The 22,519-nt window shown below is 41.3% G+C and overlaps 1 protein-coding gene across 2 annotated transcripts in view; it reads right to left on the bottom strand.

Moving 5' to 3' along the window:
* Clrn1 (clarin 1) overlaps positions 1–4,033 on the bottom strand; it is a 43,020-nt gene extending 38,987 nt beyond the window's left edge. Inside the window, exon 1 of one of the 2 annotated variants that reach the window (XM_008844944.1) lies at positions 3,764–4,033. In XM_008844944.1, coding sequence (XP_008843166.1) covers positions 3,764–4,016 — 253 coding nt within the window. In that variant the 5' untranslated portion in view covers positions 4,017–4,033. The remainder of the gene's footprint in view (positions 1–3,763) is intronic. The other variant, XM_008844949.1, reaches the window with a different exon arrangement.
* Positions 4,034–22,519: the final 18,486 nt, after the last annotated feature.

Genomic DNA, 22,519 nt, shown 5'->3' with positions numbered 1-22,519 from the left:
AAAAAAAAGACCCCATATGCTTTTACCAGCTCATTGAACTGTGTTGGCAATGAACAGATCAGTGTATCTAGGAATGATTGATACCATATGATTCTCGAGTATCATATTTTGATGGTGTTCTGCAATGTTTCAGACCAACCAAACAGAAACCCACCCACACGCTCTGAGCTCAAAACTGGCAGTTTTTGTCTTGATGGCTACATTTAGAGTTTAAACATGGTCATTAAAATTTTACAGGTGACATATCATGAAGAATTACATCTGCCAGTTGTGTTGCCTTCAAAGGCAAACATCCCTCATTATAATGAAGGAGACTGTGGCTGGGTAGGAAAGCTAGTGACCTCTAGAAAATGAACTGCTGACCCATAGATGAATAAGAATCAGCCTGAGTAAATGAGGCAGAAGTTTTCCCAGCATAACTGTGCATACTAGCCGGGCAAATTCTTATTAAAATTAAAAGAGATAGAGTGGTCAGTAGGGAACATTTAATAGGAACAAACATGACTACATTTCCAGACTATTCTTCTGGTTCGTTCTTCATTCTCATGTTATGCCATATATATGGGTTTTTAAAGTGACACAAACATTGCACATAAAAATCACACACATAGACTTGAACATCAGACACAAGCAAAAATTCGTTTAGAGTATGAACGTCATCAATAGCCAATTTTTTCAGAGTAAGTCTCCATCGAAATCCATACTGTCCAATACAATAACATTAAAATGAATGCGTGAAATGCAGCCAGTCTTAACTAGGTATGCTGTATAAATGCACGCTAGATTTCAAAGACTGCACCAGGAAAAACAAAAAGATGTGTAGCATCTCAATGATTTTATATGGGTTATATGTTTAAGTCATAGCATTATGGATCTCTTGGGATAAGGGAAATCTGTTATTAAGTGAATTTCACCTGTTTTTTTTGTGCTTTTGTTTTTTAACCGGCCAGTGTGGTTTGCGTTGTATTTCCAGTGGCGAGTGATGATCTAAGTGAAAAGCTGGGCTGAGGCTCTATTCCAGTGGTATAGCACTTGCCTAGCATGTGGAAGCCCTGAGTTCAATGCCTAGTACAAAAAGGGTTTAGATAAACAAAATGCAATTGGCAATCCAATAGAATTGTAATAAACTCATGTGAACTGATGGTAACATGAAAACTGACCCAGAGTGACTGACACTTTGATTAGTTACCTTTTCCGTTCCTTACATTAGAGAGCTTCTGGAAATCCAAGTATTTGCTCGCTAACTTTCTAAAGGAAAAATGAGGAAGGGGGCCTATTCTGGGAATGACTGTGTTCCAACTGCAACTTGAGTTCTGGAAGCAGCAGAAAAGAATCTCCCTTCTGCTGTCTGGGCGGGCCATCGGCTTTGCTCAACCAAGCTACTATTGTGGAGACAGGATTCAATCACTTACTCTTTCTTATTAAGAGGGCTTACGCTTAGCTATCAGGAAGACGTACCAGAGGGCTCTCTTCTTTCATGACAGGTGGGGGTGGCATTTGAACAAGATGATGTAGCCCATAAGCTGCACTGTGACAACACTGTGAACTCTGGGATCCCAGGATGATTGAAGAGCATGTTGATGGGAAGTTTCAACGCTGAGAGGGATGTGTTTAAGTGAGCAGAGTGCTTTTTGGGAAATCCATTGGATCTGTTTATTCTGTAGTTTTCCCAACATTCTCCCATGTTACATTGAAAGAGATACTTTGATGCTTAGGCAGAAAAAATTACATTATTCGTGTATTTTTCTGGGCTTCACCAAAAGTAATGATGAGCTTTTAACACTTGTATTTACATGTAATATATAGTGTGGACTTAATGAGTGTATCCTGCAGTATAAAGAGAGGGCTGTTTTCTCAGAACAGACATAAGCTTTCCCTCACTAGGCTCTGCAGAAATGTGCAGGGTAGCAGGAAGACGCATGGGTGAAAGTGTTATGTAAGCCCACCAGCTCTGCTAACCCTCATAGAACCTAACACGGAGGAGCACTGGATTCGAATAACTTTACAGACGGAGTCAGCGTACGCCGAACACAGGAAGGTCAGTGACTATGGACTGTGACGAAAAGTAAGACAACATGTGAAATACCGGGTGTGTAGTCAGTGCTGAGAAAACATCTCGTTCTGAAATCCATCCTGAGGCAGGAGTTGCCTTTATCTCCCTTTCGTTATAATAAATGCAAGGACTCCAGAAAGTTCCCTGTCACTCCCTGCTTTTGTGTGACTCCTTTGTGAGAAGCATTACTCAGGCTTTAGCTGCTGGTGACTCACAGTTAAGCCTATTTTCCATTTTTTTTTAATACACTTGCGAATCACACAATATTCTGCTTTGTTTCCCTGTCTCCCTACCCCTGCCCCCAAGGAAGCTGAGCAACCTTAACAGCCTGTTACTTGAATGGACTAAAACCACCCAGGGAAAGGCGCTGGTATCTACTTCATCAAATCTAGTTGATAATTTCTTGAAAAGCAGAAGACTAATTTTGGGGGATTTTCTAGAGCCCCATGAAATTTCATATCACTTTGTAACCTATGTGTGTCGAAGGTTGGTACCAAAGAACTGCCAAGGCGCTAGAAGGGATGTTACAGAAATATAAGTGGGCCAGCACTGAAATTTAATTAGACACTGCATATGTTAATAATAAATTCAATTAATTTCACCTTCTACCTATACCAGAGGAGAAAAGAAACCCAGGCAAAATAATAATTCATTTTAAATGCCTCAATTGGGAACCTCCTTTCCTGAAGAGTGATTTATGCAGTAATTTACTGTCTGTGTCTTCATAAGATTGTTCCAAACCAGCCCTTTTGAAATAATAATAACTTCTGGATGTGTGTTGTGAGAGATATAACAAATGACTTCTTATTAATTTTCATTTAATGAGTTGCCTATTCTCATGGTAATTTTTTAAAAATTCTCTTCTTGAGATAAACAGGTTATAAGTACTCTGGATAACACTTCCATTTCACAAAAATCATGACAGAAAAGTCTCTCATATTCCATACATGATTTGAAGGCCCATCAGTTATCCCAGCAGATCATTTTAACTTTCTATAGCAGAGTGATTCCAGATTGGTTAAAAATGGAAACAGAATCGTTGTCAGCAGGAAGGGGTCTAGCAGCGCAAGGACAGGAGAGAAACAAAGTCACAGCCAAGATGGAAAAGCAGGTAGATTAGTTAGGAGCCCAGGACTGGTTCTTTTTTGACGAGTAAAAGGTATGAAGAACATTTCCTATAGCTTTCCTATTTCCTCAAGTCCCTTTTTATTAAAAAAAATCTCATAACTTCCTACATAGTAAGTGATATGTAAGAATATTAAGGGCTGTACTTTCCCTTTTTAGATCGATTTCTGGGGAGAGTACAGGTGCCAGAGCATCCGTGGAGGTCAGAGGTCAGCTTGTAGAAGGTGGTCCTCCGCTTCCATCATGTGGGTCTTGGGGATGGAAGTATGGCACCAGGCTTGGCGTAAGTGCCTTTACCAGCTGAGCCACCTTGCTAACCCTTAAAGGGTTATGTTTTCAAAAAGCTTAACTTCAGAATAACTAGTTCTATGTTCGAATAACAAAAAGAGCAAGAATGAAGTATTAATAAAAATGAAAACAGAAACAAAGGTGAAGAAATTGCTTAAAGTCCTGGGTATTCCAAATGGCTCATGATGATTTTAAAAAATCCTGCCATGGATAGGGCAAGACCTTCTGCATAGTCCTTTCAACAGTCTGAAGAGTGTTGCAAAAGTATTAAAAAATTCAAATATAATTGTTACTTACATGAGAACCGGAAAGGCCTTGCCCCTAACCCACATTGCCTTACGCCTTCTCCGTGGAAAAGCCCATACTGCATCTCACCCATGAACTTGTGCAGCTCCTGCCCCGAGGCATTGACAAGCAGAGCCCCTGTTTTGCAGAGGATAGTGGCTTTAATCCACAGCGGTGTCCCCAACGCTGTCACAACACCAAGGGCACACAGGAAGCTCAGTACACCAGCCATGCAAAAAATTATTTTCTTCTGTTGGTTTGGCATGCTGAGAAATGGCTTTTGCGAGGATGCAGCTCAATCCCAGGACCTTTGCAGACATCAAAAGAGAACTGTCTCTCTGGCTGCATTTATCACAGAAACTGGAGGGACTACCTCGAAAGGCAGTTTCTCCCGCCAGGTTGAATGTCAGTTCACGACGCTCCCTTTTTGTCCCACAGTGGTCTTCTTTTTCTCCTGCTTCTCTCTAAATTGAAATCTTTGGGTTAAGAATCTGTAAAATAAAACTCTTTCAAACTGCCTTCAAGATCTCCTCTTGTGTCGGTAAGAAAGGTCTAAGGTAACAGATGGAGTCCCCGGTGTAACTTGAGAAATGCCTTCCTTCCTCAGCCTGTTTTCTGATTGGGTGAGCTGAAACTTTTCAGAAACATGCTTGGCTCCTCTGTTAAGTTTTCAGCAACTTGAGCCCTTCATTTATTGATGAGTTTTTACTTCTGGGTTTTGTTTGCTTTTATTGGCGGGTGGTGGGGAATAGGAGCTTTGATAGAGGTACTAGTAATAGTAATTAATTGATTTTGAAATATTTAATTTTAGTTTGATAAAGACATTGCACTGCCTTGGATCTGGTGTAGACATGAAAAGCCCCAGAGCAACATAGACCTGGTCCTCCTCACCTCAGTTCTCCCAGAACCACGTTTTAGATGCCATCTACTTAGAATTTGATTCAAATTTGTCTTGACACACAGAAATACAGAAATGCAGATGTAAATATGTATATTTCTAAATGCTTTCATCTAAGGCATTCTATGCACCAATTTTATAGTAAGATGTATGGCCCTAAGTCTATAAAGTACCGTAATCTATAAAGACAAGGGTACTGTCATGGAAACAGTGACTGTGGTCAGACGGAAATCACCCAAGAGGAGCAAGTGTCCCTTAACTATTAGGGAGACAAAGTCCTAAACAAGATTATGTAGCAGAATGGATTTGGTTAAGTTACTAAGACCTGAAAACAAAAGCTTAGAATTCAGTGATGGCTTCTTAGTAAATGCCCAGTAGGGTTCTTCCTAGGGCAAACAAAAATAAGATCTCTCTCTCTCTCTCTCTCTCCCTCCCTCCCTCCCTCCAAGAGATTGTTTATTGTATGTGTCTATGTGTTTCATGTTATGCTGGGCTCTGACTTACAAAGTTAACTTTTACTACAAACTTAGTAACTCTGGTTCTTTGCTCAATATTTTACCTAATAGTGTTATTTAACTCTTACAAGTATCATAGAAAGTATGAAGATGCTGCTGATGGTAATTGTATCCCATTGTATAGATACAGAAATTGAGGCCAGAGAAAACAGGCAACTTCCTGAACAGAGTGCTGGAGGTCTGTGGTTTATATCCTGACTTTAAATGGATGGCCAAAACTTCAGCTGGGTTGAGCTGGGTTGAATATAACAAGGCAAAGTAGTCCATTATTATTTTTACCTCTTGTGTGTCTGGAGAACAACTGGAACTGTCCTAGTTGACAAAGAACATGTATTTATGCTAACTTCTATTTCTCAATCTACCTTCAAGCATTCCAGCTTTAAAGAAATTTATAAGTGATTCATTTAATTGTGAGCTGTAGGTGACTCTGTACACTAGATCCACTCTGAAGGGAACTTTGGGCTTGTGGGCTTGAAGTATAGACGAACTGTTCACAGCACAGATACACTCCCTTGGGAGCTGCTGGATCCTGACTTGTTAAAGACAGACAAGTACAGACTGACTACAGAATGCCAATGTTCCTGTGATGGTTTGAATGAGAATGTCCCCCATAGGCTCCAAGTACTTGGACATTTTGTCCCCACTTGGTGGTGCCGTTTTGGGAGGTCTTAGAAGGTGTGGCTATGCTGGAGGAAGGACATCACTGGGGGTGGGCTTAGAGAGTTCTTAAGCCTTGCCAGATCTCGAGCTGCTTTCTTGCTTCTTGTGCCTGCTTGAAGATGTAGAGCCTAACTTCTGCTCCTCCTCCAGCCATGCCTCCCTGCCATAATGGACTCTTGCCCCTTGGAATCATAAGCTCAAATAAACTCTTCCTTCTAGAAGTTGCTTTGGTCGGTGTTTCTATCACAGCAACAGAAAAGTAACTAATACATTCCTTCAGAGCAGGAGGGGAAAACCATCCACCATAGCACAGAAGAGCCTGCAGGTAGTTCCATGCAGACACTCAAAATAAGATTGAAAATATAATTCCATACACAATAAAAAGCTCCTCTCAGCCAGGTGTGCACACCTTTAATCCCAGCACTTGGGAGGCAGAGGCAGGCAGATCTCTGTGAGTTCAAGCCCAGCTTGGTCTTGAGTGAGTTCCAGGACAGCTGGGGCTACAGGGAGACACTGTCTCAAAAAGACCACAAAAAAAGCTCCTCTCAGATAATTTGTTCCTCCAATGGATTTAGTGTGTTAGTCATCATAACAAAACAAGGGGTACCCAGGGCCCCCAGTTAGCACTTATCTGGTGATATGTGTATTTCATTCATCCCCGAAACCTTAGTTGAAGGTGTCTAGATAAAATTGGGCTTATTAAATCAACATATTTGGTAACTGTAAACGACAGAATTGCAACTTAATCAATAGTATTAATACTTCTTTATAAAGGGTATGACAAGAGAGGGGTGGTTAACATAGTTCAGTGGTTTAATTAGCCAAAACCCTGTCAAGGGTGTTTAAAGTTGTCCAAGCAGGAGAAAGCAATTTGATTACATCAGCTTTTAGCTCTACATCAGTCTACAGTAAAGTGATCCCTGTCTGTAGCGACAAAAACCGAATATAGCATAGTGAGTTAATTCCTCAGCCTGAAATTATATCCTCTCATACTACTTATTAAAGTTTCCTTTCTTTAATGAAACAATAGCAGTATAATTTTTTTGTCTTTACTGAACAAACTGGTCTAAAGCCACACCCTTTGTTCTAAACAAGAAGTGCTCAGTTTGGCAGCTCATTGGAATCACTGACAGAGATTTTCAAATACTGATGTCTGATCCTCACCCTTGAGGTTCAAATATGTCTGATTTTTTTTTTTTTTTTTTTTGGTTTTTTTGAGACGGGGCCTCCCTGTAGCCCCAGCTGTCCTAGAACTTACTATGTAGATCAGCTGGCCTTGAACTCACAGACATCCACCTGCCTCTGCCTCCCGAGTGCTGGGATTAAAGGCGTGCGACATCACACACGGCTTAATGTGTTTGATTTTAATGTGACCTTATCCCTGAATCACCCATTGATTGCAATGTGTAGCTAAGGTTGAATGCCACTGATCTCACCCTCTCCTCACATAGCTTCCTTCTGATTATTAACCAGGTTTCCCAGGGATCTCTGTGCTGCCATGTGCACAGTCAGAATAATATCCTGGTCACTCGGGAGGAATATTCACATGATAAATTGATAAACAGGCACTGGTATCGATAGCTCAAGTTTTCTTGTGTTCTTTTGGCACTGCTCTAACTGTCCCAATGAGTAGGATCATGGTCTATCCCCAGGCACTATGTGCACATCAGTAGTGATGGCTCCTGGCCACGGAGGCAGCTCCCCTCAGGACCCACGCCCACTTCACCACTCCCCAGCACAGATTCCTTTCAAACTTCAACATCAACCACCCACAAGCTGCATAGTAGTGTGTGATCCACCCTCTGAGGATGATATAATGAAACTTGGCAGTCATTATTCTGACAGCCTTCTTTTCAAATTTCATCTTAAATGGCTTGAATGACAGTGATGACACCATTTTCTTCACAGTCTCTCTGAGAATTTGAGTCATTAATGTCAGCAAGTTTTCACCAAGAGCCCTACTGAAATCTTTACTTCTTCGAGTCTTAATAGGATTACATCTGGTGACATAAGAAGATGGAACTGGGCCCAGCCCTCTTCCCTGTGACCCCTTTCAGGTGCTGGATAATGATACCGTTTCTTAGAGTGACTAGAAAACTGTACAGAAAGGAGCACAATTGGAGACTCTGTGTTTGCTTCTTCTGCAGTGAACATGTCTCTTGTCTCTTCAGGCTGCAGTGGGGTTTTTTCCTTATGATCCTCTGGTGGGGGAGGGCGCAAGGCTCAAATCAAAGGTGTACAAATTCTCCCCAGCTTTCTCCTCAACCTTCTACCCCTCACCCAAGTATAATAAAAAGCGTGGTATGGGATGCCGTACCTCACTAATGAAGAATTTCTTAGTTTCTCTGGCATTCATTTCGTGCATTTATGAACATAGTGGTCTGGGCCACTCTGCTGATTCTCAGACCATCTCTACCCAGAAAAACTGAACATGGGAAGGAAACAAGAGATGAGGGTTGAGCTGCTGTGCTGCAGGGGTGGTGGGGAGCTCACTCCCTCTGCCTCACACTCCTCTGCATATTCCCCGAAGCCCTGACTTCCATCCCTATGCTGCAGGGGTGGTGGGGAGCTCACTCCCTCTGCCTCACACTCCTCTGCATATTCCCCGAAGCCCTGACTTCCATCCCTACAGTCAGCTGTGAGAAGCACAGTCTGGATTTTTAGTTCTCTTCTAAACTAAAGAAAGGAAACCTGTGGCACTAAAATGAGTCCATGTGCTGGATTACTTGCCTTGTTTCTCTCCTGTACTAACTTGTTAACCATCACGAAATGTCGCACTGCCTAGACCCCCTGCATGCTGATTATTCCAACAATTTTCAGATTAATGAGAAGGTCTGCATTTTATGTTATTTGTCATGGGTAGTACTGATTTTGAGTTTCCTCCAAATGGACCGTTATGATCTAGGGCCTCTCTATGAAAAATTCAACAAAGGTCTATCAAGCTTGCTATTCTGAGACAAGAGGCCTTTGTGAATCTGTTCCATTTTTCTCATCGTTAAAGCAAAATCTGGCAAATTTGATTGACATTCCTTGACTAATTCAAGTTGCTGGTGATCTTCAAGTAGCATTGTAATTCTCTAATGACTGTAAGGGAGAGAAAACACTCCATGGAAAGAATTGATTGATTTATTAGAGGGAAAATTACCACATGTGCCAGACCTTGATTGCAGCTAATATTTGTAGAGCTAATTGCTTGAACTACAGGATTAAAAGGATTGCGGGAGGGAAAGAAAATGAAAACAAAGTTCTCTTGAATACAGATGAAGCCATGATGGATTTGGGCTGGGAGGGAAAATTCAGGGCAGGGATTTTCAGGGCTGTTAGTAATTTGCGGGACGTTAAGAGAAAGAAGAATTGAGCCTAACACAGTAGCCACGGAAAGCGGCAGGAAAGGAGGACAGGCATCACCCGTATTATCTGCCAAGTAAGATCCATGTGGCACCATTAGATTTCTCTGGGTTTCTTGTTGGTATGTCATACCAAGACTAGGTTGACATGTAAAACCTCAACCAAAGGTTAGGCATGTAGTTCAGCATTAGGGTATCTACTCAGAGTACCCAAGGGCCTGGGTTTAATCCTGGGCCCCACAAACAAAACAAAACAACCACAAAAGAAACCCGGTAACTCAGAAGGTGTGGGGAAACATCTGGGTGTCTGAGCTATTACAGCAAGGTAGGAACATTCACTTAATCTAAAAAGCCACTGTGGTTTGAGATGCTATCTTTACAATAGTATACCAGCTTCCTAGTACAAGGGAATAGATACATTTTCCTCTATGATAAAACCTGGGGTAGATGTGCCAAAACAGTAAATTTTGGAGTAGTTTGGTTCTGTCATTATCAGCTATAAAATACTAATAATTTCCTTAATAACTTACACAAAAATGATAGTAATAATATAGCAAAGCTTTAATGCATGCAATAACTTGACAACTTACACAGATGAGTCTAGTCCAACTGCTTTATGTATGTCAACTCATTTCTTCTAAGAGACACCTGGGCAGATACTGGATTTCCCACTCCTCCTCTGAGATTTTTCAGGTACTATGATAGTTTGATCTTTAGTCAGGTTATAAGTATTTCTAAAATATTCTTGTGGTATAGAACTAAATCATAGTATAGTCAGGTGGAGTTACAGCTTGTCAGGTCTCCAGAAACAAGGAAAATTGACCGTGGAACCCTGTCAGTCCAGAGATCTTTAGACTAATTCACCCACATTTTTTTTAAATCAATGATTTTGATAAAACATAGGCTATGGCTCAGCGGTTAAGCACACTGACTGCTCTTGTAGAGGACCTGCGTTTGATTCCCAGCACCCACATGGCGGCTACAAACCGACCTTAACTCCAGTTCCAGGGGAATCCGAAGCCCTCTTCTGATCTCTGTGGCGTTGCACGACACGGGTGCACTCACATACATGCAGGCAATACACTCGTACACATAAAATAAAAATGATAAAATATTTTTTAAAAACATAGGCTGTATCTCATCCAAAATTTTAGTTGCATATAAAATGTTTAATAGATGAGTACAGACAGCTAAAAGTAACAGAAAACCAAATGGAGAGGCAAGACCATTTTACTGGTTTATAAAGATGAGACCTAAGCAAAAAGAAGGGTTCAGATTTGCCTGCAGGAAATCTAGGTAGGCAGACTCGTGTGAAAAGACAATTAACAAGCTCAACAGGACCCAACAGTGTGAAATGACTATTGCAGGTGCTACTACAGTGTAACACACACCTTTGGGGTGTCAGCACAGCCCTCATCCTTTTCTCTGAGGAATGCCTTTGGTACCCACAGATAGATACTCTGTGGCAGAGACATTTGAATTATGTGATCTGCCTTCTCTGGCCTACTTTGATTAGGAATAGCCATCTGGACCAAGCAAACATACTATGTCTCCTGAAAATTTGGAAGTGATATTCGGAGACATGAGTCAGAAACCAACCTGTAGAAAGAGAGGAACGGAGTATTTCCCTTGATAAAGCTTTGAATTGTCCTGAACTGCCCCACTCAGTTGCTTATTTTTCCTAATAGCTACCACCATTTTCCCTGTTGGCAGTCTGATACAGTTCTCTGCTTCCAAGGTTTCTGTGGTCTTTTAGTTGTTTGCTTTCTATCTGAGGAAAACCCTGGATCTCGGCCCAAGGCCTCAGGCAGACCGTGGCTGTAACCCGAGCTGAAGGAAGGAAAGCTGTGCTGTAGCGCCATGTGTGCACACAACCTCTGAATGATGGAGTCCGTTCTCTCTACGGCTGGCTTCTGTGCCCAGCACTGCTCCAAGTAGTGGGAGCCTTCTCTCAGGCTGATCTTGTTTGGTTCTTCCTTCAGGAATCTGGGCTGTTCTTTCCTGTTGTCACCACCCCTGCCCCCAATCCTGGGGAAACTGTAAGAATCCCTGCTTGCTAAAGTTCCAAGGACAGTTTCACGGACAAAGCCTGGGGAGGACTTAACTAGATCCTAGAGCACCTTCCTGTGGACCAGAGGCTGGCAACACACTGACCTTCCTAGCAGGTTATAAGAACGGGTAACAGTCTATTAGGTATAGTCATCTGGGGCTTGACTATCTCTCCAGGCTCTATAGCTCCAGTTCACACTCCAAATGCACCTCCCCTGATGACTGGGCCCCTTCCTTCCTCCTCTTTGGTTTCTTAGAGTGTCATCTCCTTTAGCAAATCTGTAAGTAGGAGTGTCTGCCCTGTGCAGATCTGCCTCCTTTTGCCCTAGAATTCCAGGGTAGATACAAGGAAATCAAACTTGCAAAGAAAGGAAAGTACATGTGAATTAATCTTTCAAATATCTTCCTTCTATTCTCTTCTCTCTCTCTCTCTCTCTCTCTCTCTCTCTCTCTCTCTCTCTCTCTCCTCTCAGTTTAATTAGCAAGAACAAATATTTTGCCCATATATGGGAAGATGAAAATCCTTCACAAAGTGCATATTTATGTACCTTAGAAAAATAACAGTGTCCTTTCAGATGATAAAATACAGGGTAGTCACTAGGGCAGTAAAGAGTTGAAACTAAATATTTTAAACATGGTGGGTAAGACAATTTAATTAAATACTAATAAAGCAGGGTGAAGTTTATATCTGAGGTGTCCAAATCCAGATTTAAATGATTATGAAACCTTTTATTACAGGCTGGTGTATGTAGCTCAAGATAAAGTACTTTGTTACTATGTGTAATACCCTGGATTTGATCTTCAGCACTGAAAAAAAAGGCTTCTTTGTGTATCTTCTATGTGCTATACTCATTTGAAAAAATTATGAGGCCAGACAGAAAAGTTGCCCTGGGATTATGGCTGTCTTTCCTCTAAAGTCTCTTTGGAGAGGTGGGAGCATTGGGTAGCCAGAAGTCCACCAGGAACTAAAACGGTGTTAGCTTAGCTAGGGGTCACAGCTCTGTGACTTGTCACATGTGGCAAATCACCAATGTGTGTTAGTTGCTTTGCATGTACCTGTAACAGAATGTCTGTCTGACAGAAGAAACTTAAGGGAGGGCAGATTGATTTTGTCTCAGTTTGGAGGGCAGAGTCTGTCACTGTGGGAAAACATGGGTAAGGAGAGTCCTGGCAGAGTCCGTGCCAGTGGGAACATGTGCCTGGAGTTCCTCACATCTTTGAAACAGCGAGACAGTGACTGGATGGGACCAGAAAGGGCCAGGCTATAACTCTCAAAGGCCTGCACCAAGTGTCTTATGTCAGTCAAATAGGTCCTGTCTCTAAAAGGTTCCCAAGCCTTCCAAAATAGCACCCCAGGTAGGGATCAAGTGTTCAAACACATGCGCCTGTAAGGGACATTTCACTTTGAAACCATAACAGCCAGCAAGGCAAATCAGACATGAACTGTGTCTTCAAATGATATAAAATGTCTAACACTGAGCCACGGACATTACTGAGAAAAAACAAATACAGCTAGTCTGGGATCCTCATGAGAGGACTTGGATGACTATGAGAAACTGGGGTATAGTCAGTGATGAAGTATGTAATACCTGGGTTTGAGCCTAAGCACTGAGAAAAAATACTTTCGTCAAGAAAACCTTTTATTGAGCTTCATGCGATGCCTTCCCATCCACTGGAATGGAAGTTAGGCTAGCCTTTTCCTATCCATTACACAAGACATGTTTTAGCATTATGAAAGAGATTAGCAAATATATCTTAAAAGATAAGGCACATTGTATGAAAAAGTAAACAGAATTTGTTATAGATCTCAGTGTAAAGCCTAAAATATAAAAATCTCTAGAAGAAAATAAATGTAACAGAACATTTTTTGTGCCCTTGAGTTAGGTAAAGATTTCTTAAACAAAAATATGACTAGAGTGATAGTGTATACCTGTAATCCCAGGACTTAGGAGGCCGAGGCAGGAAGAGTATAAGTTCAAGTTTAGCTTGGGCTACACAGCGAGTTCTTGTCTCAAAAATTCAGCAAAATAAACTTAGGAGAGACTTTCAAAGTGGAAAAAGTGAATGGTGTGCCTTCAACTGCTGGATGGACTTCTGGCCTTTAAAGTTGGTGTGCTGGGTTGTTCATACAAGTACATTGCTACAGTAGAGGTGCACAGAGAAGATGCGGAAACCATGATGCCTTTACACACAGGATTTACCAAACCCCCATTGCTCTGACCAGATGTCTGCTCCCAGCTGCCATCTGGCTGTGTGGATTGTCCTCACAGGACTAAAGAGTGCTGTCCAAGCCAAGGGAGTGGTTGGGAACTTTGGAAATTCTAGGCCAGTGTTTTGACTTTTCATTCTTTATGGCCTAGTTGAAAGAGAACCATTTTCAGGCCCCCAGAAAATTCGAGTTACTGAATCTAACAAGTAATAGCTCTGGAATGGTTCCTCACTGCAAAGCAAGTGCCCTTGCTCATGCATACACACATAGCCACCTGTTGCAAACCTTCCCAGAACAAACCCATCTTCTTAAAATCTGGGAGCAGTCTTCTGTACCTATATTGGACACACTGTTCTGGTAACTTCTAAACTTTTAATTCAACATGTACAAGAGTAGAGTTTCTGAGTTTCGACTATCTGGGGAGAAATCAGGAGCCTAAGTTCTGCTTTATATGGGCAATGCATTCTCAATGAAGTGGCATGCGCCTCATTTGCAGAAGGGTTCCTTAACACAGTCTATTTCTCCTCCTCCTCCTCTTCCTCCTCCTCCTCCTCCTCCTCCTCCTCCTCTCCCTCTCCCTCCTCCTCCTCCTCTTCCTCCTCCTCTTCCCCCTCCCCTAGTTTGAATGACTTTTATTTCTTTTCTTCTTTAATTGCTCTGGCTAGAATTTCCAGTCCTGTGCTAAATACAAGTGGCAAAAGCAGATATCTTTACTTTTTTTCTGATCTTACAGGAAAAACACCATGAAGTATAATGTTTACTGTTTTTCACACATGACTTTAGCCTGCTGGGATATTTTCCTTATCTTCCTCATCTTTGAATATTCAGCAGCTCAGCTGAAATCCAGCATCATGAAACAGGACCGAACGTTTTTGTTGTTCCATTCGGATGGTTACATAGGCTTTTGCTTTTATCAATGTAGTGTATTATATTACTCAGTTTTCACATACTGACTTATCTTTCATTCCAGCAATAAATCCTACTTGGTTATTATGTATAGTCTTTTTAATATGATGCTGAATTTGTTTTGCTAATATTTTGTTAAGTATGCTTATACAAATATTCATAAGAGATACTGGTCTGCAGCCTCCCTTCCTCCCTCCGTCTCTCCATCCCTCCGTCCCTCCCTCCTTCTTGATGATAGGGATTTAACCCAGGACCTTGATCAAATTAAGCAAGCATTTTTCCACTGAGCTATATCCTCAGCCTTGGTTTTTTGAAACAGGCTCTTACTATGTAGCTCAGGCTTATCTTAAACTTTGCAGTCCAACAATGGCTATCTTCAACTGGAGAGGCTGCTCAGTCTACGAGGCTGAATGCCTTAGCAGTTCCAATCTGGCACTGAAGGCCTACAGGATTCTGAGAGAATCACTGGTCTTCAGTCCATATTGGAAGTTCAAAGAAACTGGTTCTGATGCCAGAAAAGGATGACAGAAGCAAGAAACTAAGGCAAACAGGCAAAATCAAAAGCTTTGCCCTGGACCGCCTTATTCCTGGGCTGCCACAGGAAAGTACCATTCACATTTAGGGTGGGTCTTCTGGCTTCAGTTTAACCTAATTAAGAAAATCCCCCACAAGTGTGCCAAATGGCTTATCTCTTGGTTGATTCCAGAGCCAGTCAGGTGAACAACCAAGATTAACTATCACAGAGGGTCATCATGGATTGTGAAGAGGAAGCATTTTGAAATACTGCCTGGCATATAATAAATGCTTAATAATGCTGGCTCTTCTTTATATAATACTTTTAATTCATGCTATGATTGCTTCCTGAGCTATGTAAATGTTTCACTGGAAATAGAGTATTGAAAGTTTTAAGAAAACCACTGGCCCAACAATTAGCACTTGCTACATATTAAATGATTTCTATTTTACCTCAAGCTGAACATATCAAACATAAGACGACTTAAAATCTTAACATGTTCTTACCAAAGTCCCAGTCTGCAGTGGAATTCTGTATCTTTTGATATAGGCTCTTTTTGCAATGTAACTTTAGAAAGATGTTGAAATTGAGCCCTTGGTAGTAATTCTCAACCAGTGACTTCTCTGTGAAAATATTCACAAATTATTGTTTGTGGTGTAATTTACTGTAGTGCAATAAAAAAGCAGACCCTTTCCTGTGAAAAATGTAATAGCTTTTGTGTATTATGAGTGTGTGTGTGGTGTGTGTGATATATGCATGTGCATGTGTGTGCACATGCCCTTACATGGGAGTGGGGTCTCATTCAACCACAGTTTCACGTACCATCAGAGTTGTCTTCATGTCCCTGTGACATTTCCCTTATTTCTAATTTGTAGAAGTAATATTATCCAGGTCACAAGAGAGTAAATTTTCTGTAACTAATTCCCCCAACTAAAAGCTGATGTACATACAAACAGAAGCCTTCTGGCATTTCCAGGACACTGAATACCAAAGAGAATATACTTTATATTTAACTTTGGGGTATGAATGTACCTTCATTCTTGGAAAACTGGCAATAAAGAGGATTTATCAATTTAATTACGGGTGCATTACACTTGGGCATTGTGTAACAATTTTTTGGTCTTATGAATGACTGTGCTATAAAGGGCTGAATCTATGATGCAGCTCAGAAGGAACCCCTAGGGCTGTGATTTCTAGAAGTGTTGCTGAAATGGCCTACTCCCGCTAAAAGTTGCCCAAAAGCACGACTCGCTTGGTCAACTGCAAACGGTCTCTCTAAAAACAGTTGAACTCGACAAGGTGTCTTCACAGCAGAAGTGCTTTTGGGATTTGAAAAATCCCGTACTGACATAGAAAACCTGGAGAAACATGCTGGAATTTTAACAGTGAGTGCGCTTCAAGGGTAAGCACTAGGTGTAAGGGAAGAGAATAGAACTTTAGCACATTTCATCCGCTGTAAATATTGGTGTTACTGTTGGATTTTGCTTTTGTTGTTTTCTTCTGAGTCAAGATCACATGGATCCCAAATGGCTTCAAACCAAGAACGGCCTTGAACTTCTGATCCTCGCGCACCTCCTGAATGCTGTGATTTCAGGCAGGCATCACTACGCTTGGTTTGTTTGGTGCTGGGGATTGAACCAAAGACTTTCTGTATGCTAGGCAAGCACACTACCTATGAACTGAGTTACATGCCCAGTGATTTTTCATTGTTGTTGTTGTTTTGTTTTGAGATAGTGTCTCGCAACATAGCCCAAGCTGGTCTAGAACTGGTGATCATCCAGCCCCAGCATCCCAAATACTGGGATGACAGGCGTGAGGCACCACACCTGGCTCCAACCTGCAGGTATTATCACAGAAAGGAAGCAGGAGGCTTTACTAGTCACTTGGTCTCCCAGTTCAGAGATCAGAAAGGCAGACTTGCCTTTCACTCTCATTGGCTCGCCATACCTGATCAGGAGCCTTGTGAGTTCCCTTCCTATATACCATTTCTTGATGTCACTGTGACATTTTCCTTCTTTTTAATTTGTTTTGTTTTGTCTTTTTGAGACAGGGTCTCCCTGTAGTCCCAGCTGACCTGAACTCACTATGTAGACCAGGCTGGCCTTGAACTCACAAGGATCCGCCTGCCTCTGCCTCCCGAGTGCTGGGATTAAAGGTGTGCACCACCACGCCCAGCTCAATGCACTATATTTTTGAGACAGGTTCTTTCACTGAACCTGGAGCTCTTCAGTTCAGCTAGACTGACTGACCAGCAAGTCCCAGGGACACTACTGCCTCTGCCTCCTCAGGGCTTGGATTTATAGGCACATACTGCCACACTTGACTTTGTATGTGGGAATCTGAACTCAGAATTCTCATGCTTACATGGCACACACTTTACTGACTGAGCCATCTGTCTCCCCAGCCCCTTTAATCTCATTTTAATGGCACACTGGACATTTTAATTGGTTTCCCAACACTAAAATTCTAAAACAATGCTTTCAATTTGTGGTTTCATCAGACATCTGTTTGTGACTCTTAGGGACAGTGCTGGATACCTTTAGAGTGATCAGCTTGACATACCTGAGAAGAGGGACACTTAATTAAGGAATTTCCTCCATTGAATTGACCAGTGACCGTGTTTGTGGGGCATTTTCTCGATTGCTGAGTGTACCACCCCGGGCAAGTAGTCCTGAATTGAAATAGAAAGCAAGCCGTTCAAGGGACAGAGAAGCAAGCTAGTAAGCAGCGGTGTACCTGCACAGTCTGTGCTCCAGATTCCTGCCCTGAGTTCCTGCCTTGACTTTCTTTGATGATGGACTGTGAACTATAAGCCAAATGAACCCTTTCTTCCCCAAGTTTGTTTTGGTCAGTATTTTTCTCAGTGATTGAAAGTAAGCTAGGACAGGGGCCTAAGAGGACCCCTAGAGGCCAACTGTACCCTGGTGCCTCTAAGATGTTTGAACTCTGTTTACTTTAGCATAGTCACCATGTCACTTTTCTGCACCTTAACTCCTTCAGCTTTGTAATAGGTTTCATAATGTAGCTAGTTTACAGAGTATCAATGAGGTTTAGAGTAAATAATGTACATAAAGTGCTTAGAGCAATGCCTATGATATTGAACATATAAATGTTTGATAAATATTGATGATGTGATGATTTTCTGAGGGTATTTTTCTATGTAGACCTAGGATTCTATGACATTTAGTGTGAATACCTGTAGTCAGTATTGATTCAAAAAGTACTGTATCACAGTGTTATATAGGCACAGAAAAATTCTCTACTTTACAATGAATTAGGCTTTAAAGAATGCAAGTAACCAAAACAACTTGAAAATTTTTACATAATTACTCTCATGTGCCTAAAAATTCCTACTAGAATTTATTTATTATTGAATACTGTGTGCCCTTTTGAAATGTAGAGATTTTAACCAGTAGGAAGGTATGAGTCATATAATCTTTAGAGTGAAAGAATTAACTGTTTCCCTGCAAACAGTTTGATGAGAGGAAGAGAATACTGTGCTCAAAGCCTGAGGTGGAGGAAGGAGGGGGGAGATGGTAACCTGTGAGTATCTGTCGAATGTGCTAGATTTGGGGACTGTAGCAATTCCAGAAAGGTCAGCAAAGTGGAACAACTTTTGGATCGCACTCACTCCGACTAGGAATTGTAGCTGCTCAAAGGCCACACCAGTCACTGTCAATAGGCCAGGCTGTGCTTGTTGGAGGCTCATGCCCAAGATTGCTGGCATGGGTTCTATCTGCCTGGCCACCCACTCACTGACCCCTCCTGTTTTCGAAATCAGCTCAGGCTCTTGGTTGAAAGTGACAGAATGCCCACCCAAACTGGCTTAGGCATAAAAGGAAATAGGGAGCAGGTTCACATCACTGAAAATCAGGAGTAGTGCTGCCTTCAGGACTCAAAGGAAATCATCCGTGTTCAATCCCCTCTTATATCTTGCTCAATCTTTTTATCTGAAGTTTCATGACTTGATGGTGGCAATAGCTTTCGTCTGTGTGTCCCCCCAGGTTACAGGCAAAGAGGAGAGCCTGCCTTAGTTCCAGAAATCTGAGGAAATGTCTCCTTGTGCTTTGTAGCTACCTTACATCCATTCCTTAAGATATCACTGTGGCTAACAAGAACACAGGCTCCAATGAACCATTTCTAAAGTCTCGCTCCACCCTTGGTGGGGGGGCTGGATGTAGTTTCATTGGAGCAACATGAACAGAAGATGATGGAAGGCTGGATCTCCAGACAAGAATTGCTGCTGGCTTTGGAAGTGTAATAAGCACTGGGGAGAAGCCCACTGCCTCTTCTAACACATATCTCCTTGCTTCCAGGAGCCCATTCCCCATTTTCCCACCCCTTTATCTGTTCCCACTACCCACCAGAGTGAGGCTTATACTCAGATTCTGTATGGATTTAGTGTCTGCTACCAGGAATTCTTTTTCAGGCTCTACACCCAGTGGTTTGGGAAGATGTAAGTAGATTGAGTAAAACCACCCTATTGAAACCTGTTTTATTATAGTTTCCGGTTCAGAGTCCAAATTTCCTTTGAGGGCTTTCTGTGCCTATAGATCTTCTACACTGAGGAAATGAAGCCTAATCCAATGGTTCTCCAGCCTGGCCACAAATTAGAATACTGGAAATCTTTTTAAGAAATACTTGTTTTTCCTAAGATTGGGAATAAGACAAGGTCAGCTACTTTTATCACTTCCATTGAACACAGTACTTCAGTCTTGGGCAGAAAAATTTAGAAAAGGAAAAGAAACAAAAGGCATTCATATTGATAAGGAAAATTATCTGTTTATGGATGCCATGATTTTATTTATAGAAAACTTAAAATTCCACACAAAACTAATCTGTTAGAACTAATAGATGAGGCCAGGTGTGGTGGTACATGCCTTTAATCTCAGCCCTTGGGAGGCAGAGGCAGGCAGATCTCTGTGAGTTCCAGGCCAGCCTGGTGTACAAAGCAAGTTCCAGGCCAGCTGGGGCTATATGGAAACCCTGTCTCAAAAAGACAAAAAAAAAAAAAAAGAACTAATAGATGAATTTAATAAAGTTGAAGGAATCAAAATCAAAATTAATTTATATTAATATACACTATTAATACACAGTCTTAAAAGGAAATTAAGAATTGTAAAACATTTCTTCCACTAGCATCTAAAATTAGGTGTTTTTTATTATTATGATTATATGTTATATGCATAGGGATATAATCACACCAAGTACATGAAAAACGTGTACACTAAAACCAATGAAACACTGATTAAAATAAAGACACCAGTGAACAGAAGGACATCTCAAGTTCGTGAATTAGAAGACAATGTTGCTAAGATGATCATATTACCCAGAGTAGTCTATAGATTCAACATAATCTCTATCAAAATCCCAATGGTATATTTTGGTAGAAACAGAAAATGTCATTGTATGATAAAACTCATCTGAGATCCTAAGAAATCCTGACTAGTTTAAATAATTTTAAGAAAAATGGAACAAAATTTCAAGTTCATACTTCCTTATTTTATAAAATATTATGAAGCAACAATAACCAAAACAGTGTAGTAGTTGCATCGAGACAGACGTACAGGGGCTTGCTTCAGTAAAGTGCTCGCTGCTCAAGCATGAGCAACTGACATCAGTCCCCAGATCCCACATAAAAAGACTATATATGACAGTGAGTGCCTATAATTCTAGCACTGGGAAGACAGAGACAGGAGACTCCTTGGGGCTTGATGGCCAGTCAGTCTTAGCTGAACTGGTGATCTCTAGGTTCAGTAAGGGATTCTTATCTCAAAAAATAAACTGAAGTAATTGAAGAAGACACTCAATATTAATCTCTATTCTTCATAAGTACACATACACATGCAAACACAAACACACACACCACCACCAACAACAACAATTAAATGGACACATATGGACCACTAGAATACATAGAAATCCCAGAAATAAATCCTTGAATATCTAATCAAATGATCTTCAACAAGGGTACACAATCTTGCCCTAAGCAGAACTGTTCTCAATAGCCAAGAAATGGAAGCAACCCAATGCCCATTAACAGGGCAAGGTTAACAGTGAGCAAGATTTGGTATCTACATTTAATGGAATATGGAACTGCAGAGAGAAGGACATCTGTCACATGCTACATGAATGAACCTAGAGGGCATTGTGCTAATTAAACAATCCAGTCACAAAAAGATACATGCTGTATGATTATACTTACATAAGTACCTAAACCAGTCAAATCCATAATAGAGACATATAGTGATTTCTAGTGCCTGAGTGGGGAGTGGATGGGGAGTTCTTATTTAATGTGTACAGAATTTCAGTTTGAGAGATGAAAATGTTGCATAGATTATTTTCTACAGTGTGAAACTATACTACTGAGGTATGTGCTTAAAAGTGAGAAACGCTATCCCTACCTCTTGCATCTCTGGGCAGCCCCACAGAAAGCTCCACAGCTTTCTGAGGCCAGCAGCTTTCCTGGGAAAGTTTGGCAGCACCCATTGTGCTTTGACTCCCCCAGCCTCATTCACCCACCCAGCTCCCCCACCCAATCTCTCCTCTTATACCAGGGGCACTGGTACATTTGTTGTCTTGGCAACCCAGCCCTCTGGACTGACCTCTTGGCCCAAACTCCCCACTGCTTCCTGATCCTTTGCATCCAGACCAAACCAATTCCTCTCTCTATTCCCTAGGAGCCTGCTGGGCCTCTTCCTGTCCCCACCTCCCTTTTAATCTCTGGGCAGCCCAGTCCCCCAGCTTTGTGGGGTTAGCATCTTTCTTGAAGGGATCCAGTCCTTAGGAGAAAGCCTGAGAGCATCTGATCCTCATTTGACTTGGGCCTCTGTGGGAATCCCTGAGCAGGAAGACAAAAATCAATTTGGCCTCTCCAAAATAAAATCAAAAGAGAGAATCTGAAGCCTAGACCAACCAGCTTTTCATGCCCAACAAGAACACCACAAAGGCACACAAAGTTTACAAAAAGAAGCAGACTTAAACTCAACAAAGGAAGGCTTGGGTTCTCAAACAAGAATCAGAAACTACAAAAGAAATCCACATGTCAAAGTCACAGTGAAAAAATGATAACATGAAAAACCCAAATAATATGTCCACACCAAATACCAACACTCCTGTAGAGGAGTACGATGAGAACACCCTAGAGATAATACAGGACACCAAATTCAAAGGAGCAATTATAAACATGATAGAAGTATTCAGTGAATTTAAAGAACATAGAAAGAAATCAAAGAACTGAAAGAAGATAGGGATAAACTGCTGAATGAATTCAGAAAAGAGTTAGAAATATTGAAGAATAATCAGGCTGAAATGAAGAAGGAAGTGAAACACTCAATAAACCAATTAGAAACCACAGGAGAAAGCCTCAGCAATAGGATGAATGAAATGGAAAACAGATTATCAAGACTGGAAGATAAAGTGGACAATTTAGACCACTCAAGCAAAGATTATGAAAAATTTAAGAAAACACAGAATGGAATATGTAGGAATTGTGTGACTCCATAAAAAGAGCAAACTTACAAATCAAAGGCATACAGGAAGGAGAAGAATCCCAAGATAATGGCATGGACCAGATCTTCAACAGGATTGTAGAAGAAAATGTCCCCAAATTAAAGAAAGACATGCCCATACAAATACAAGAAGCATATAGAACACCAAACAGACAGGAC

Source organism: Nannospalax galili, unplaced genomic scaffold (assembly GCF_000622305.1).
Source record: "Nannospalax galili isolate Female #2095 unplaced genomic scaffold, S.galili_v1.0 scaffold351, whole genome shotgun sequence".
Classification (NCBI taxonomy): domain Eukaryota; kingdom Metazoa; phylum Chordata; class Mammalia; order Rodentia; family Spalacidae; genus Nannospalax; species Nannospalax galili.
This window is presented reverse-complemented; position numbering and strand designations above follow the sequence as displayed.